The 20,815-nt window shown below is 32.5% G+C and overlaps 1 protein-coding gene across 2 annotated transcripts in view; it reads left to right on the top strand.

The window, feature by feature from the left end:
* Positions 1-20,815, top strand: part of rsrc1 (arginine/serine-rich coiled-coil 1) — a 209,244-nt gene that overhangs the window by 11,441 nt on the left and 176,988 nt on the right. For both annotated transcript variants that reach the window (XM_073818386.1, XM_073818385.1), the window contains exon 3: positions 3,695-3,817. In XM_073818386.1, the coding sequence (XP_073674487.1) occupies positions 3,695-3,817 (123 nt within the window). The remainder of the gene's footprint in view (positions 1-3,694; positions 3,818-20,815) is intronic.

Below are 20,815 nucleotides of genomic sequence, written 5' to 3'. Positions count from 1 at the left end.
CAGTAGGATTTGTAATGTTTTTATTTTTTAATTTTTTAAAGAAGTCTCTTCTTTTTTGGCTCACCATGTCTGCATTTATTTGATTCAAAAAGCAGCAAAAGCAGTAATATTGTGAAATATTTTACTTTTTTTTTTTTTTAATAAATGCTTTGTATTTGAATATATTTTAAAATGTCATTTATTCCAGTGATTTCAAAGCTGAATTTTCAGCATTATTACTCCAGTCTTCAGTGTCACATTATCCTTCAGAAGTCATTCTAATATGCTGATTTGCTGCTCAAGAAACATTTTTTTATTAAAATTATCAATATTTAAAACAGTTAAGTACACTTTCAGGATTGCTTGATGAATAGAAAGATCTAAATATCAGCATTTATCTAAAATAAAAAGCTCTTGTAACATTATACACTATATCGTTCAAAGGCTCGAGTATAAATTATTTGTTTGTTTATTTATTTTATTTATATTTTTCTTTCTACTCAGCTGTTTTCAACATAATAATGACAGTAATAATAATAATAATAAAAATGTTTTTTTACGCAGCAAATCAGAATATTAGAATGATATCTGAAGGATCATGTGACTGGAGTAATGATAAAAATACAGCTTTGAAATCACAGGAATAAATTGCATTTTAAAATATATGCAAATAGAAAAAGTTATTTTAAATAAAAAAATATTTCAGAAAGAGACTTATTTAAAAACATAAATCTTACTGTTCAAAGACTTTTAACTGGTTGTAACCAGTAAAAACTCATTTACTACTGGTCTAAATACTGTACATTATCTAACCCTTTATTTATGAGCTAACTAAACAGTACTAATTTGTTAACAATCATGTCAGTGAATGAAGAACTCACTATTTGTAAAAAGCAAATTAAAAAACCTTATAAACTTTGTTACTGTATACTTATTATAAAGTATTACTAAGTTTTCTGTTCGTTAATTTCTTGCCATTAATGCCATGCATTTTAATTCAAATTAAAAACATGATAATCAAGATATACTAATGTATTATATGAAATAAATTAAATTAAATGAGTGTCATGCCGTTGACCCATGTGCGGTCAGAACTGTCTTTAAATGCTGTTTGGAAATGCAGTATGTTTCTAATGCTCTCTAAAGCAACATAAATGTTAACTTTCTCCTCAATTGTTGATACGGTCATGGAGAAAGAGACGGCCTGCTGCCTGAGCCTCTGGCACTAAAGCTTTAGGGCTATGCAGTCGGGTGCCATCAGATGCAGAAATGCATAATAAATTTAATTATGGTTTTTAGATAAACATTTTATTTATTCATGATGTGGGGAATGGGCTCACGCTTTTGATTTAGCTTTTGAAAGTGGCTCTAAGAAGTCTTGATCTATCAGCTGGAGTAGAGAATAGGGAAGTTGACAGCAGCTCATTGGAGAGAAGAAGGAGAGAGAAATAGAGCTGGTTAGTTAAAATAATGCAGTCAGACGGGTCTATATTCATGATGTCAGCCTTTCTAAACATAGTGCAGAGAGTCATGCTGGCTGATGGGGACGAGCTCAAGGCTCTGTATGCAGACGAGTCTGCACTTCTGTCTGCATCTGCATGCTGCTCAGGGTTAATCAGGCTGCTTAAAGGGACAGTTCACCCAAAAATCATCATTTACTGACCCTCAAGTTGTTCAAAACCGGTGTGAGTTTCAGTTTCTGGTTTCCAACATTTTTCTAAATTTCTTTTTGTGTCAGCATAATAAAAAGACAACTTGAAGGTCAGTGAACAATTACACATTTTTCATTTTTAAGTGATCTGTTCCTTTTCTCTAATGTAAAATTATTTCCCATTTTTATCTCATGGTTTCTGCATGTCTTAAAGTCTTTCTATTTTGCCCTTCCACAATTAAAGGGATTGATTTTGAGTCTTTTAAGTTTTAGTTTGAATATTTATAAAGTCATGGCATTAAATGTTGCATGCACTGCAAACAATTTTCCTCAGTGTTTGTGTCATGTTTTCCAATACTAATATCTGAATATCTTTAAATGCATGCTTCAGATGGAAAATGCAAGAAGCATTCAAAAAAAATTGCTGTTTTAAGCTTTTTAGCACACAACTTCAGACCAATATATATATATATATATAAAGTCAATCATGCAAAGTGTGGTGTTTGCTAAGACAAGAACTAAATAATAAATTTCTGCACTGACTTCTGCACTGCTTGTGCTGCACTGTTTTTGCAACCCTTTATTTTTTATTTTATTTTATTTTATTTAAAATATTCCCATTTTTATCTCATGGTTTGTTTCTATTTTGCCCTTTCACAATTAAAGGTCTTGAATTTGAGTCTTTTACATTTAATTTGAAAGTCATGGCATTAAATGTTGCATGCAAAATATTTTCCTCAGGGTTTGTGTCATGTTTTCCAGTACTAATATCTAAATACCTTTAAATACATGCTTCAGATGGAAAATGCAAGAAGCATAAACAAATTGCTGTTTTAAACTTTTGAGCATGCAACTTCAGACCAATATATATATATATATATATATATATATATATATATATATATATATATATATATATATATAAGTCAATCATGCGAAGTGTGGTGTTTGCTAAGACAAGATCTAAATAATAAACCTCTGCACTATTTGTGTTTGTCCTGCACTGTTTTTGCAACCCTTTATTTTATTTTATTTATTTTTATTTATTTTATGCTGATGGATGATAAAACAGGCCAAAAAGGTCTGAAATAGAATTTACTTTGAAGCTATATTAATCTTTGCGTGTTCTTAGGGATATTGTTGTCTTTTTCATGTTTAAAAAAATATTTTGGCTGAGTTCATGCATACATTTTGGTCAAAATTTTTATTTATTTATTTATTTTTTATTTGGGTTTTCTTTAATGTAAAATATTCCCATTTTTATTTCATGGTTTCTGCATTTCTTAAAAAGTCTTTCTATTTTGCCCTTCCACAATTTTTAAGGTCTTGAATTTAAATCTTTTAAATTAAATTTTTATAATTATAAAATCATGGCATTAAATGCTGCATGCACTGCAAACTATTTTCCTCAGTGTTTTTATCATTTTTCCAATACTAATATCTAAATATCCTTAAATACATACAAAATGAAGATAGTTGAAGTTTTAATTTTCTGAACAAATTGAACAAAATAAAGAAAGTTTATACTTAAAATTAAAACAAATATGTGAATGGGGTATGAAAACTTTTACCTTTTGTTTTTCCTTGTTTGTTCTTATGTATTTAGCCTATTGGCAGATATGAGTTCTTTTGTTACTAAAATAAATCTCATGTTCAATTTCTTATAAACTCACATAAAAATATTAATTAAAGAACCTTTAGTAGTTTGCACTGGAAAACAGCAAAAAATACTGAGGAAGAACATCATGTTTTGCATTTTTAAACTTGATAATACAACTCATTTTGTGCTTCCTAGACATTTACATTTAGAGAATATGTTCACATATTGTGTGCCATTCAATCTGCTCTTTAATTTTTCTTCACTTGTTGTTAAAAAGGTCTTTAAAAGTCCTAAATTTACTGTACTTAAACCTTTTGTTGGATAAAAACCTAAATACTGTTTGCTTACTTGGGAATTTCTGTTTGTCCAAACAATAGTGGATGGGACATGAAGCCTATTTGAAAATGTGAAATTGATAAATACATAAGTGTGTGTATAATAGGCTCTTGTTACTGATGTTACAGGCACAGAAATCGTTCCAACAGCAGCTCCTCCAGAGGGTCCAGTCACAGGAGGCGGAGCCGAAGCGCTGATAGGGGGCGGAACCGCAGGACCCACAGGTCTCGATCCCGCAGCCGAAATAGAAGGTAAGGACAAGCACACTGATTCATATAAATAGATAATCGCTAATAGATAATAAATCAGTAATTTGTCCTTGGCATTGGTGGAATTAATGTAAAAAGACTGCACTTACCTTTCAAAGTAAATAGTTTTGCCTCTTAGAAGAAAGCATTAAAAAATGCTGTTTTACTTTTGAGCATGCAACTTCAGACCAATATAATTTATTTTATTTTGTTAAAAAAAAAAAATCTTATTTTATTTTATTAATTTATTTTAATTTAATTTTGTTTTTTACATTTTCTTATTTTATTTTATTAATTTATTTTAATTTAATTTTGTTTTTTAAATTTTTTAAATTTTATTTTATTTAATTTATAAACAGGCCAAAAAAGTCTGGAATAGGATTTACTTTGATACTATAGTAAACCTTTATTTTATTATATTTTAATAGTTATTTATTTTTTTTATGCTGATGGATGATAAAACAGGCCAAAAAAGGTCTGGAATAGGATTTACTTTGAAACTATATTAACCCTTGCGTGTTCTTAGGGATATTTTTGTCTTTTTCATGTTTTTAAAAAAAACTTTTGGCTGTATTTATGCATACATTTTTTTTGGTCAAATGTTTTAATATTTCATTCTCATTTCTTTTATAAATCTATTTTGCTCTAGATGCAAAAAAATGTCCCAATTGAAACCCATTAAAACTTTAAAATTTAATCCCAGTGGCATTTAATCATAAAATCATGCATAATATTTTTATTATGCGTAACATTCTGTTTGTAAGGTTTCAACATTTCTACTATTTTATATATACAAAAAAAAAAACACTTTTTACTATTTTCCACCTGATAGCAACATTTTCTGAGGTTTGGTCTATTTATTCCCCAGTTTTCTGCTTTTGCTGGAAAAAAAGGCCAACTCAATGGAAATGTAATTATAATGTATTGATATGATATGGATTTTAGATTGGTGTTTGTATTTATGTACACTGTAAAAATTAAAAAAGTTGACTTTACTTAGAAAAATGTGAGAAAACCGATTGCACTAAAACAACTAAGTAAAGTGAAATAGAAATAGTATGTTGTACTGACAAATGCTTAGTTAGTATAGTTTACTTACACAAAAGTTCTAGTGACTGAAAAAGAACTGTAGGGGTACTTGATTCTTTACTTTAGTTTACTATTGTCTTAGTATTGCTACTCACTGACTCCCAGAGTGCATTGTGGCATGAGTAAATTATGCAATTGCTTTGTTTTACTGTTGTTTTTGTTTGCCAATTTTGTTTGTTGTCTTGTGTCAGTAGTAGCACAACAAAAAGAGCAAATAAAATGGTTATTGATGCAATTAATAAAAAAATAAGCAAATTTTAATTGTTACCATTGTTGTGATTTGCATGCTGAATGTTAGTGTGTTAGTAGGCCTCTTTGACTTTTTTATTTTTTTTATCCTTATTTTTTTTCTCTGCGTTTATGGTTTCTGTGGCTTTGGTCTCTTCAACTTTTCTTTTTTTTTTTAATTATTTATTTATTTTTCTTATTTATTTATTTTTCTTATTTAATTATTTATTTTTTCCTCTGCTTCTGCCTAGGTTTCTATGGCTTCGGGCCTCTCCGACTTTTTATTTTCTCGTCTATGGTTTCTATGGCTTGGCCTCTTCGACATATTTTTATTTTTCCCGGCTTTTGCCTAGGTTCTCGTCTATGGTTTCTATGGCTTCGGCCTCTTCGACTTTTGTATTATTTTACAATTATGTTTTTATTTTTTCTCGGCTTCTGTCTAGGTTTCTATGGCTTCGGCTTCTGCTATTTATTTATTTATTTATTTATTTTTTTCTCTCGGCTTCTGCCTAGGTTTCTCGTCTATGGTTTCTATGGCTTCGGCCTCTTCGACTTTTTTTTTAAATTATTATTTATTTATTTTTCTTTCTTTCTTTATTTATTTTTTTTCTCGGCTTCTGCCTAGGTTCTCGTCTATGGTTTCTATGGCTTCGGCCTCTTCGACTTTTGTATTATTTTACATTTATTTATTTTTTCTCGGCTTCTGCCTAGGTTTCTATGGCTTCGGCTTCTGCGATTTTTATTTTATTTATTTATTTATTTTTTTTTTTCTCTCGGCTTCTGCCTAGGTTTCTCGTGTATGGATTCTATGGCTTCGGCCTCTTGTTTTTTTTTTTTTTTTTTCCCGGCTTTTGCCTAGGTTTCTCGTCTATGGTTTCTATGGCTTCGGCCTCTTCGACTTTTGTATTATTTTACATTTATTTATTTTTTCTCGGCTTCTGCCTAGGTTTCTATGGCTTCGGCTTCTGCGATTTTTATTTTTATTTTATTTTATTTATTTTTTTTCTCTCGGCTTCTGCCTAGGTTTCTCGTCTATGGATTCTATGGCTTCGGCCTCTTCGACTTTTTTTTTAAATTATTATTTATTTATTTTTCTTTCTTTCTTTATTTTTTTTCTCGGCTTCTGCCTAGGTTCTCGTCTATGGTTTCTATGGCTTCGGCCTCTTCGACTTTTGTATTATTTTACATTTATTTATTTTTTCTCGGCTTCTGCCTAGGTTTCTATGGCTTCGGCTTCTGCGATTTTTATTTTATTTATTTATTATTTTTTTTTTTTCTCTCGGCTTCTGCCTAGGTTTCTCGTGTATGGATTCTATGGCTTCGGCCTCTTGTTTTTTTTTTTTTTTTTTCCCGGCTTTTGCCTAGGTTTCTCGTCTATGGTTTCTATGGCTTCGGCCTCTTGTTTTTTTTTTTTTTTTTTCTTGGCTTCTGCCTAGGTTTCTTGTCTGTGGTTTCTATGGCTTCGGCTTCTGCGATTCCTTTTTTTTTTTCTCTCTCCTCGGCTTCTACCTAGGTTTCTCGTCTATGGTTTCTATGGCTTCGGCCTCTTGTTTTTTTTTTTTTTTTTTTCTTGGCTTCTGCCTAGGTTTCTTGTCTGTGGTTTCTATGGCTTCGGCTTCTGCGATTCCTTTTTTTTTTTCTCTCTCCTCGGCTTCTGCCTAGGTTTCTCGTCTATGGTTTCTATGGCTTCGGCCTCTTCGACTTTTTTAAAAATTATTATTTATTTATTTTTCATATTTATTTTTATTTATTTATTTATTTATTTTTTCTCTCTGCTTCTGCCTAGGTTCTCGTCTATGGTTTCTATGGCTTCGGCCTCTTAGATTTTTATTTTTATTTTTCTTATTTATTTTTCTTATTTATTTATTTTTTCTGGCTTCGGCCTCTTCAAATTTTTTTTTTTTACATTTATTTATTTATTTTTTCTCAGCTTCTACCTAGGTTTCTCGTCTGTGGTTTCTATGGCTTCGGCCTCTTCAATTTTTATTTCTTATTTATTTATTTTTTCTCGGCTTCTGCCTAGGTCTGTGTGTGACTCGAGCATATTACAGAAAATATTAAAGGACCATATCAACCCAATTAAAAGCTTCTCAAGATGTTTATGAACAACAATAAAATAGCAAATGATTATTAGTAAACATGTAAAATACAGCTATATATCTAATGATTTCATTAGAAGATAGATCGTTTTCTAAAAGCAAACTACTTATTATTTTTCTTTCCTTGAAATCAAATAACTCTGATTTCATGATGCATTGCTGCATCAATAGGAAGAAAATAATAATAAAATAAACAAAGTTCTAAGTGCCCAACCAAAGGGAACACTAATCACTATAATGGCAAGTTATTTTTTTTAATCAACATCAATTTATGAAGTCAGTTTATGTGATGTTCTCTCAAATATTTCAGTTGTATTGAAAGTTCAACATTCAAGATGACTTTGGGAAACTAGTGAAAGAAAGATAACTGCAGACATGGAGGAAATGAGAGAAAAGTCTATTAAGAATCGCCCCACCTCTAAAACCTTTCTTTTCTTCTTCTTCTGTTGTTATTTTGCACATTACCAACATATTAGTGCACTGCTGCCTCTCACTGCTTTATTAATGATGTTGGTTCCTTTGTGGAACTTGAAGATTTTAAGTAAGTGTTACTCGAACCAGTAAGGAAATTGTTTTACTTGCCTTGAAAGTAGCTGTAACTTAAAATCTAGTAAGTATAGCAACTAAGTAAAGATAAATAACTATATCTAAGTAAGGTAAACTATTGGATTTGTTTAACAAATGATTACAAAGAAATATTTCTTGATATTTCTTTCCTTAACAATCCACATTTTATTTGCTAAAGGCTACACATCAGCTGAATCATCATCATGAGCAGCGATGATTTTCCGCCTCCTTCCCCCTCATTTGGACTCAAATGCTAACATGTGCTTGGCTAATTAGCGTATGACAGGTTGCCATTAAAGACCTTCTGTTCGCAGAGCCACTCACTCTCACAGCTGCTTGTCCTGCGCACATAGATACTCAGACTCATTACAGGGGTTATTAGTGTAGATTATTATTGTTTTTGTCTGTATTAATTAAGTACTGGCACAAGCACCCTTGGGTCAGTCCACATTTGTCTGCCCTTGTGTCTGTTTGGAGCTGGGAAGAAAAAGGGCCACTTAGGTTGATGAATTAATGCAATTAAAATATAATTATCCCTCGGCTGTTTATTTAATTTTTTATTTAAAGTAAACTCTCATGCACGCCGCAATAAGAACTGTAGGCTTTTTGTTTTTTAAAGGTGGGCTATTTCATTAACATTGCAAATGTGTGTAAATGAAGAAGAGTTTAGTGGAAGGCTTTAGAAGAGTAGAGATGGCTTTCATAAAGCGTACAGGCTACAGCCTCTGTTTACTGGTGTTTGTCTGCAGGAGACGCTGGAATCAGAAATAAGTCTGGAAATTATTCATTCATATCTTAATTAGGCTGACGCAGATAAACAGGTTCACAGCATCAGGCACACACTGAATTATGGGTTAAACTGGGTGCAGATTCAGTGTTTAATCTGGAAACTCTTACCCCTGTAGGAATGAGATTATCTGACGTCAAATACTTTGAGTTAAATTGGCTTGAGAAATCTATATCCATCCATCCTGACATGCTAACAACTTGCTAATGATGTTACAATCATGGTAACAAAATGCTAACAACTTGCTAATCATGCTAGAAAAATTTTACCAACATGTTAATTATGCTAGAAACATGTTATCAACATCTTAATCATGCTAGTAACATGTTAATAACTTGCTAATAATGTTAGAATCATATTAACAAGTTAGCAAAATGTTAATCATGCTAGAAACATGCTAGCAATTGGTAATTATGCTAACATGCTAGTAACATACTAATCATGATAAAAACGTGCTAACAACATGCTAACCATGTTAGAAACATCATAACATGCTAACAACTTGCTAATCATGTTATCAGAATGTTAGCACTATGTTAAAAACATGCTAGCAACTTGTTAATCATGCTAGAAACATGTTAGCAACATGCTAGCAACTTGCTAATCTTGTTAGAATCATGCTAGCAACTTTTTAATTATGGTACAAAACATGCAAGCAACTTGCTAAGCATGCTATAAAAATGCTAGCAACATGTTAATTATGCTAGGAACACGTTAACAACTTGCTAATGTTAAAAACATGCTAGCAACATGCTAACTTGTTAATCATGCTAGAAACATAATATGCTAAAAACTTGCTAATCATGTTAGTAACATGCTAATAACTTGCTAATGATGTTACAATCATATTAACAAGTTAGCAAAATGTTAATCATGCTAGAAACATGTTAGCAATTGGTAATTATGCTAACATGCTAGTAACATACTAATCATGATAGAAACGTGCTAACAACTTGATAACCATGTTAGAAACATAACATGCTATTAACTTGCTAATCATGCTAGAAACATGTTAGCAACATGCTAGCAACTTGCTAATCATGTTAGAATCATGTTAGCAACTTTTTAATTATGGTACAAAACATGCAAACAACTTGCTAATCATGCTAGAAAAATGCTAGCAACATGTTAATTATGCTAGGAACACGTTAGCAACTTGCAAATGTTAGAAACATGCTAGCAACATGCAAACTTGTTAATCATGCTAGAAACATGCTAGTAACATGCTAATAACTTGTTAACCATGTTAGAAACATGCTAGCAATTGGTAATTATGCAAACAACATGCTAGTAACTTGCTAATCATGTTAGTAACATACTAATCATGATAGAAACGTGCTAGCAACTTGCTACTCATGCCAGAAACATGCTAGCAGCATGTTAATCATGTTAACAACTTGCTAATCATGCTATCAACATGTTAGTAACTTGCTAATCATGTTAGAAGCATGCTAGCAACATGTTAATCATGCTAACAACTTGCTAATCATGCTATCAACATGTTAGTAACTTGCTAATTATGTTAACAACATGCAAGTAACTTGCTAATCATGCTAGAAACATGTTAGCAATTGGTAATTATGCAATCAACATGCTAGTAACTTGCTAACCATGTTAGTAACATACTAATCATGATAGAAACGTGCTAGCAACTTGCTACTCATGCTAGAAACATGCTAGCAGCATGTTAATCATGTTAACAACATGATAGTAACTTGCTAATCATGTTAGAAGCATGCTAGCAACATGTTAATGATGCTAACAACTTGTTAATCATGCTGGAAACATGTTACCAACTTGCTAATCATGCTATCAACATGTTAGTAACTTGCTTATTATGCTAACAACATGCAAGTAACTTGCTAATCATGCTAGAAACATGTTAGCAACATGCTAGCAACTTGCTAATCATGTGAGAATCATGTTAGCAACTTTTTAATTATGGTACAAAACATGCAAGCAACTTGTTAATCATGCTAGAAAAATGCTAGCAACATGTTAATTATGCTAGGAACACGTTAGCAACTTGCAAATGTTAGAAACATGCTAGCAACATGCAAACTTGTTAATCATGCTAGAAACATGCTAGTAACATGCTAATAACTTGTTAACCATGTTAGAAACATGCTAGCAATTGGTAACTATGCAAACAACATGCTAGTAACTTGCTAATCATGTTAGTAACATACTAATCATGATAGAAACGTGCTAGCAACTTGCTACTCATGCCAGAAACATGCTAGCAGCATGTTAATCATGTTAACAACTTGCTAATCATGCTATCAACATGTTAGTAACTTGCTAATCATGTTAGAAGCATGCTAGCAACATGTTAATCATGCTAACAACTTGCTAATCATGCTATCAACATGTTAGTAACTTGCTAATTATGTTAACAACATGCAAGTAACTTGCTAATCATGCTAGAAACATGTTAGCAATTGGTAATTATGCAAACAACATGCTAGTAACTTGCTAACCATGTTAGTAACATACTAATCATGATAGAAACGTGTTAGCAAATTGCTACTCATGCTAGAAACATGCTAGCAGCATGTTAATCATGTTAACAACATGATAGTAACTTGCTAATCATGTTAGAAGCATGCTAGCAACATGTTAATGATGCTAACAACTTGTTAATCATGCTGGAAACATGTTACCAACTTGCTAATCATGCTATCAACATGTTAGTAACTTGCTTATAATGCTAACAACATGCAAGTAACTTGCTAACCATGCTAGAAACATACTAATCATGATAGAAACATACTAATCATGATAGAAACATACTAATCATGCTAGAAACATACTAATCATGATAGAAACATACTAATCATGCTAGAAACATACTAATCATGATAGAAACATACTAATCATGCTAGAAACATACTAATCATGATAGAAACATACTAATCATGCTAGAAACATACTAATCATGATAGAAACATACTAATCATGATAGAAACATACTAATCATGCTAGAAACATACTAATCATGATAGAAACATACTAATCATGATAGAAACATACTAATCATGATAGAAACATACTAATCATGATAGAAACATACCAATCATGATAGAAACATACTAATCATGCTAGAAACATACTAATCATGATAGAAACGTGGTACCAAAATGATAGCAACTTGCTAATCATGCTAGAAACATGTTAACAACATGTTAATCATGCAAACAACTTGTTACCATGTTAGAAACATGCTAGCAACTCACTAATAATGCTAGAAACATGATACTGACAAGTTAATCATGTTAGAAACATGCTAGCAACATGTTAATCATGCTAACAACTCGCTAACCATTTTAGAAAAATATGCTCGCAACTTGCTAATAATGCTAGTAACCTGCTATCTATCAACTTTAAGCTTTTCAAACTATTTCAGACTGAATACAGTCAAGCTTTTTAAAGCTTTCCAACTTTCTGGTCCGTCTTTCTCAAGCCAACTTAAAGGTTGTCTTGACAAACTTTTCTATCTAGTTAATTATTGAAGACTGATGACTAGAAGTGTAGGTTCAGTGAGTTAGGACCGTTGCAGTCTTAAGCAAGGTACTCCAGGTGACTTGGAATAAAGCATAATTCTGCCAAATAGCAGAAATGTTTTTTTTAAAGTTGAGGTGATGAAGAAACGTGAAGGCCTTTTCTCAGTCTTCGGCATCTGCATTTGTATGATGTCAGAGTTTGGTTTGTTTAGTTTATGTGAAAGCTGTTTTGTGAACTCGAGCTGTTGAGCTGGAATGTAATAGATTTATTAGTTTCTCAGGTTTCCTCTTGGTCACTGTTAACTGCTGAGCTCATGTTTGGCACAGATGTGTATTCTGCAAATCCATTCTCTGTTTGAAAACAGATGGAAAAGGAACAAGAATATGGGAAATATTTAAAAGATTCAGCACATGATGGCACTGTGCATGCTGACCTGTGTTTACTTTTGGGAATCAAACACAAATCCTTGCAATTGTCACATATTCATTACATATTTGATAGATATTACAGGCTTTGTTTTTCAATTTACTTTATTTGGCAACATTTAAATAAGTACATTTTAAGTATGGAATTAAGTAAAATCTACTTAACTAAGTTACGTAAAATATACTTATAATTTCAAATATTAAATTCTACAAGCTTAAATTGAGTACTAATATTGAATTTACTCTTTTATTTAAATTCTTGCCTGAACTCAGTTATTTAATGTAGAAATTACATTTGTTTTTCTGTATTATTTACTTCACCACAAAATCATTTTTATCAATGTAGGAAATATATTAGGGCTGTCAACTGATTAAAATTTGTAATCGAATTAATTACACAATGTGTAGATTAATTTAATCGAATTAATCACATCATAATTGCACACAGATTTGGTCAAGAAATCACCTCCAAAAGGTAAAGTCATTTAGAGCTGGCAAATGATTATTCGCAATTAATCAATTCAAAATAAAAGTTTATGTTTGCATATTATAAATGTGTTTACAGTGTATATTTGTTATGCGTATATATGTAGATACACACAGAGGTTAAAAAGTAAAAATATGTTAGATTGATATGTAAAATGTTTATATTTATATATAATATAAATGATACGTTTACATACAAATAAAAACAATACATACATTTTTTTAAAATATATATGTATATGTGTGTGTATTTTTATATATGCATAATAAATATACACATTACACACATTTAGTGTGCAAACAAAAACTTGTATTTTGAATCGATTAATTGCGACTAATTATTTTGCAGCTGTAATTTCATTGTTATATGAGAAAAGCATGAAAATTTAATTTACAAAATGTAGCTTTAGAAATAGATATTTCTGTTTCATGTTGTTTTTTAATTTCTTTTTCTATTTTAAATTTTGAGTGAAATACTATTAATTAGTTTTTTTTAGATTTTTAAAACGTTTTTCAGATTTTTTTTAAAATATGAAATAATTTTTAATACAATTTTACTTTTTGCATTTTATTTTTAAATTCTCATTAATAAAAAAGTAGAACTACCAGTAGGTGGGAGTAAATATCGTAGTGAATAAGTCATTGAGTCATTCATTCATTTGATTTGTTCAGGCTGATTCATTCCGGAATTAATTAAATGGCTCTCTTTAGGATTTGCCCATTGAATTATTGGTTCTGATTCACTCTGAGATGCACAACAGTTCATTTAAAGGATTAGTTCACTTTCATAACAACAATGCACAGATAATGTACTCACCCCCTTGTCATCCAAGAAGTTCATGTCTTTCTTTCCTCAGTTGTAAAGAAATATTTTTTTGAGGAAAACGTTTCAGGATTTTTCTCCATATAATAGATATGGATGGCGCCCTGAAGTTTGAACTTCCAAAATGCAGTTTAAATGCAGCTTCATAAGGCTCTAATCGATCCCAGTCGAGGAGGAAGGGTCTTATCTAGCGAAACAATCGGTTATTTTCTAAACAAATTGACAATTTATATACTTTTTAACCTCAAATGCTCGTCTTGTCTGGTCTCTGCGCAGAGCCTGTGTAGTCAGTAGAATCCGGGTTAATGTCTAAAAACTTGTTTATGTCTTCAATGTCAAAATCGTCCGACAATGCTGTTTTTACCCTTTTTTGTAAAGGGTGTTTGACTTTCTTTGTATGTTCACTTTGTAAACACTGTGTTGGTACTTTTGCAGTGATCGAAGGCGATTTTGAAGTTAGGGAAGAAAACGAGATGGGAGTGTTTCGACATCCCCTAACTGTAGTTACCCGAATCACACAGACTTTGCATGCGCTGCACAATTAAATTGTCAATTTGTTTTGAAAATAACTGATCGTTTCACCAGATAAGACGCTTCTTCCTCGACTGGGATCATTTAGAGCCTTTTGAAGCTGCATTTAAACTGCATTTTAGAAGTTCAAACTTCGGGGCACCATAGAAGTCCATTATACAGAGAGAAATCCTGAAATGTTTTCCTCAAAAAAAAAACATAATTTCTTTACGACTGAGGAAAGAAAGACATGAAAATCTTGGATGACAAGGGGGTGAATACATTATCTGTAAATTGTTATGAAAGTGAACTAATTCTTTAACTACATTCTATAGGCGTCATCACACAGTGAGCTGTTACCCTGTCTCATAACTAATTAATTAGGTTAACATGTTAAATTAACAGCTCCAAAATGCATGCAAAGTGTATTTCCCGTAGGACTTTAGTTTAGTGACCAATTCTCACTATTAACTAGTTGCTTTTTTAGTTTTTTTTTTTTTTACTGTGTTTTGCTATAATAACACTGTTTCTGCTATGACTTTACTCCTGAAGCGTTTTTGGACAGGTCTATATTGTCAGTAAACTAAATAGGCCTGTTTTTCACTGAGAAGCGCCTATAATAATATTGTAATAAATGGCTATAACCTGCTTGGGGAATGTTATATACAGACAATTTATTTGGAAGTGTGAAACACCTAAATACAAATTTCTAAAGACAAATATCCAAACTTCAAGAGTTTTTGTTTGAGTACACAGTAAAAAAACACCCAATTGTTGCTAGCATTTTTCCTACAATTCTGGAAATTTGCTATTTTTTAGAGAAAACAAAATTAAAATTGTCATTTTAAATTAGCTAGGCATAAAGTTCAAGTTCTTATGTTTATAATAGTGCTGTCAAATGATTAATCGCGATTAATCGCATCCAAAATAAAAGTTGTTGTTTACATAATATGTGTGTGTGTGTGTACTGTGTATATTTATGTATACATAAATACACACACACATAGTATATTTTTTGAGAATATTTTTTCTATATTTATTTTGAAATAAATTTTTATTCAATAATTAATATTATAAATATATTAAATATATAAACATAAAATATTTTTCTTAAATGCATCCATGCATATGTGTGTATTTATATATACATATTAAATATACACAGTACACACACACACACACACACACACACACACACATATATTTTTGTAAACAACAACTTTTATTTTGGATGCGATTAATCGCGATTAATCATTTGACAGCACTAGTTTATAATGATATATAACAGTTGATGCTGACTGCTAGTATAGGTCAGAGAAATTTACAGGTGCCTCAGGTTCCCCAAAAATGTTCTAGATCTTTTCGGTTAATGCCTTATTTTGCATGATCATATTTTAGATGCGTTAATCCACCCCATACCTAATCTTAACAACATCCTTACTCTTTAACTATTAATAAGTGGCAAATTATGAGTTTACTGAGTAAAAAGTTCAAGAGACACTAAAGTGTGACCATTTCTATATGTGCATTCAGCATCTCTTAGGTTTAGTGTAAAACAAACAGTTTTAGCCACCTTAAAACATACTTTAGTGCATGTAATGTGCACTTTGCTGTAAATTGCATTGTTTACTACTGACGAAGAAGATCGTGTGTTTTGGAGATTAAATCTGCATTTTTACAACACTAATAGAAGCACTATAGCAGTTATGAATGAACGACTAGCTGTATTACGAGTGACTTAAACAGGTTAAATGAAAGCGCTCTCGTTAGTAAGCGTGTTCGTATTAGTTTTCTCTGTATTCTTTATTTTGAGCCTTGTTATTGGATTTTATTTATCTCAGGTTGAGCCTCATCAGTGAATGCTGTCTGAACGAGCCTAAAGCGAGCGTTGGGCTAGACGGAGCGAAACAGGTTACCTGGGTCGGGCCTGCGATCCGTCACTGTCGCGTTAAAAAGGTTTGGGTCTAATAATGGCGTTTGGGATGAGGCAGACTGATAAATCAGGTGTGAATTGAGTGGACAGCTCTCTTTGATTGATACACTGACAGGATATGAGCAAGTGCCGTACCAGATAGAGAATATGAGAACGGGAAAAAGGAGAAAAGAATAGGGCCCACAGAAGAAAAAAAAAAGACCCAAGGAGTGGAGGATATTATTCAGAGAATGAGAACAATAACTGCGGCATGGAAATATTGCGGGAAAGAAGATTAGGGCAGTTCAGTTGGGCATATTACACTTCTTGGCCTCCATACATAAATAAATAAATAAACAAGTAAAGCAAGAGAAATACATAAAGTTAGAATGGTGTGGATTCTGGTCTGTTGTTCATTGCGCCGCTCTGCTCTTTTGCCAGAAACAAGATGAACAGAATGGGCACCCATTGAGACTCGCAGTCTTTTGCCCTTGACATACAAAAAGAAAAGAAAAAGAGGAGCTGATAAACCATTAGACATTAGTATTTACTTTGATCAAGCTCGGTGACTCTGGGAACAAAGTATTGTTGAATGCATTTCTCTTGCATTATTTAATGTGTTAGAAAGTGTAATTGATGCATATGGCGAATTCATTAAACTTGTTTCTTATTCACTAAGCACCTGCAGTCCAGTTTAGTGCGCACAGTGTGGAAAATGCACTGTATCTTTAATATTAAAATGAAGTCAGTAATTTCTCTCTTCACAAACTTAATTTTATGTAAATTAGATTTATTGGAAATTTTACTTTATTCATAAAAATTGCCCAGAGCAAATAAAACCAGGCTGTAAATAAACATATTGTAGGCTAAACATAAAAAGAGGCATTTGTGTGCAGATGCACACAAGCATCCGCAGTCTATTCTAATGTACTTTTTATTATGTTTTTTTTCTTTTTAAACTAATCTAATGCTTCTTAGAATGGGTAATTGACTGTTTGGATGATTAATACAAATGTTGGGAAACAATCAATTGAGAATTTGTATTAAGATCTGTGCTAAAATTAAAGATACTGGAACAACTTTTAAAAATTTCTTATTTCTTTTTCTTCACTGAGGTTTGAAAGGATGGTTGGACAGAAAGGGTCTGGTGTAACTGAATTTAGCCTACAAAGCGTTTATCTTCTCCGTTTACTAATAACTGACAATCTATTGCTGTCCTACAATTCTGTAAGTTTTCATTTTAGAATTTAGAATTTGGAGTTTTGAAATTCTTTTTCATCTGAAAACTTGAATGAATAATTTCATAATATTTACTGTTAATTTCCCCTCTAAAATGTAAAATAAAAAAATCTACTGTTTAAAAATGCAATTCTATTACATGTTACATTTAGAATTTCAATGAGCAAAAATCTAATTCAAATCAATGTCATGTTTCTATGCGGGTAGAATTTCTGGTTATTTATGTGACCAAATGCTTACTTGAGCTTTGAATGTATGCCTTTAGCAAAAATGATAATCATATTTTACAATTTTTGACCACTAAGTGACACAGACCAAGTTTTGTGAAAATGTCTGACATAGGAAAACTGGGTATTGTGTGACACTGTGTCACACAGAGTATAAAGAGACCATTTTCATAATTTTTGACATAAACATTCAGCAAATATATCTAAGGATCTCAATTGCTTAAAATTTTAATCCAGTTAATAACACTCAACAATAGCTTGTTGAGGAAACTTAATTTAATCCAAGGAAACCTTTCCACACAATTAGTTTAGATCCAAACAGCAAGACTAAAACAAGTTCAGCTAAACAAATAATGTTAAGTTTTCTTTAATTTAATTAAGCTTACTGAACAAGCTATTTGGGGTGTGTTATTTAGACACATGTTGACATGTTAATGATAATTTTGTTTAGTATTTAATAAACAGGCATGCTAACATTTGCACAGAGCTATAAGAGAGTTTGAGCTTCAATCTGATCAATTTTCGAGTCAGTCTTTCAATCCCTCTATTGCCAAGAGCAAAAGTTACATTTATGTTTTGAGAAATACTTTCTGAACCATAAGGCCTTACAACAAAAATGTGAGCCAAATCATCCCAGTTAAAAGAACCACGGACTTAAACTACTTCAGTCTGTGTGCATTGAATTTATTTAATACACAAGTTTCACAATTTGAGTTGAATTACTTAAAGGTGCCATAGAATGCATTGATGCAATATTTTTAATTGTTCTCTGATATCTACAAAAGGTATATGGCATAGGAAAGGGAAAAAAATCTCCAGAAACGGTTTTACAAGTCCATTTACAACCCTAGGATTTGTCCCTAGAATGAAATGCTCTGTTATTGCTTTATTTGGAAGGTCCGTGAATATTAATGATGAGCTCTGCTCTGATTGGCTGTCTCACATGGAGGAAAATATATATTTAATTACGGAGCTCTAGCCGCTTTAATATGCGGTTTGTTGAAACTGCAGTTTTGAATGCGCGATCATTTTACTCTCACTATTGTGATCGCATGTGCTCTGTGTAACGTTATTCTGCAGCGACAGTACTTGCCACACAAGTTCAGATGCTTGTTAGTGATGCTCAGTATCTGTAAATAATTGGCCATCATCAGCGCAGTCATCTCTCTGTTTATGTGGGAAGTGAAATCTTATGTACTGCAATGTAACAGGCTAGCGCTAGCATTAAGCTAACCATGTTCCTTCAGTGGCTCGCCTTATTTTACTGATGTACTGATGATTGGGCGATGCAAATGTTGGGGGCGTAATTATAAACGATCCCGGGGCTATTGCGCAATAGTCGGTGTTATGTGGGAATTGACCTATTTTTCAGTGGTCTTTTGCAAACACCAGATTTATATAAGAAGGAGGAAACGATGGTGTTTGAGACTCACGGTATGTCATGTCTATGTACTGAACTGTTATTATTTTTATTATTATTTGCACTAACTTGAGCAATGAAGGTAGCATGTTGAAGCTTAATCGATGCGTTTTATCGCTTCTTTTGTTCTGTTAAAAACAATAAAGGGAACATAGTTTGTTCAAGCAAGCCTATAACCTAAAACTGGCTGAATTTGTAGAAATTCCTAACTTTGGTTATATTCTACATCAATGGTACATTAAACTGAACTGAACAGTCAACATTCACAATTGTGACCAATGCTAATATGCAAAACCAAGTGTAATGTCATCAATTGGCACTCATTATGTGAATATGGTTGTTTAGACATCAGACATCATTTAGATGGACATTATGTGTTTGGGAGGTGCTGGTGTCTACAAAGCGATGTGGATAAGCCAGTTCATTATATGTTTGGAAGTTTAAAAAGGCAGAAGATCAGAGACAAAAGATCATTGATACAGCAGCATATGATGTCACTGATCTTGATTTTCTTTTTTTATTGTTGGCGTGCTTTTTCTTTGAATGGCTAACGTTGTTATTGCATGCATTTTCTTCAGGAGGAGCAGGAAATCTAGGTTTTGTTTTTTTCTCTCTGGGATCCCTCATGTGCTTTGCTCCTGGGGCTCACAGTGGGGGTTAACGTCTCGCCATAACCCCTCCTAAACATGCTGGCGTAGCTCCAGAGAGAGAGAGACCTAACCATATTCTCATGCACATTAGCTGACTCCATGCAAACCTAAGCCTAGGCTTCTTTTAGCATGTGTGTTCTGGCATGGTTCAGGTGTGTGTTCTGCGTTTCATCACATCAACATGCTTCAGTCTCCTCAATCTAAGAGACAGCTCTCCTCTCCTCCTCCTCGCCCTTTCTTCTCTCCCTCTGTCCCGAGTGTGTGCTTTTTTTTATTATCTCCTCTAAAGGCTAGTCAAACGCTGCTGGCCTTTGTTGTCAGAAACTTTTATTTACCAAAGAGGGGCGTAAGTGAGTGACATGGCAGGGGTCTTTTATCCCTGGCTAGCCGCGAGCGCAGCTCTCTCTCGCTGCCCCATCACCCCACCCCTCCATCCAGCCATTCCTTCAGCACATCCAGCAGCAGCCGTCTCCCCTGGGCAGACACAACCAGAGCTGTCTGTGAACGCTGCCTTACACACGGACACACCATTCACCTGTTTATTTTTAGCATGCGCATGCACAAACTCTGTGCTCGTCCCGGGGATGCACATTTTGGCAGTTTCTTTTAACCAATTTGAAGTGGTTCTTCTTTCGTTGAACTTTAATAAATGATGCGTTAAAGGCAAAATAAAAATGGCCAAACCATCTTCCTTTCCATCTGCGTCGGGATCTCAGGCTGCAGTACTTTCCTTATTGAAATGTCATATTTTAGTTTAAAAAGACTTAAGATTTATATATTATCCAGTATTGAAAGCAATGGTTTGGCTAATGTTTTTTTTTTTTGGTAAGACTTTATTTTATGGTCTCTTAACTAGTTGCTTATTAGCATGCATATTACTAGAATATTAGCCATTTATTAATACTAATTAAGCACATATTAATGCTTTATTCTACATCCCTAATCCTACCCAATACCTAAACTTAACAATTACCTTACTAACTCTTAATAAGCAGCAAATTAGGAATTTATTCAGAAAAACAGTCATAGTTAATA

Source organism: Garra rufa, chromosome 14 (genome assembly GCF_049309525.1).
Source record: "Garra rufa chromosome 14, GarRuf1.0, whole genome shotgun sequence".
Taxonomy (NCBI): Eukaryota; Metazoa; Chordata; class Actinopteri; order Cypriniformes; family Cyprinidae; genus Garra; species Garra rufa.
This window is presented reverse-complemented; position numbering and strand designations above follow the sequence as displayed.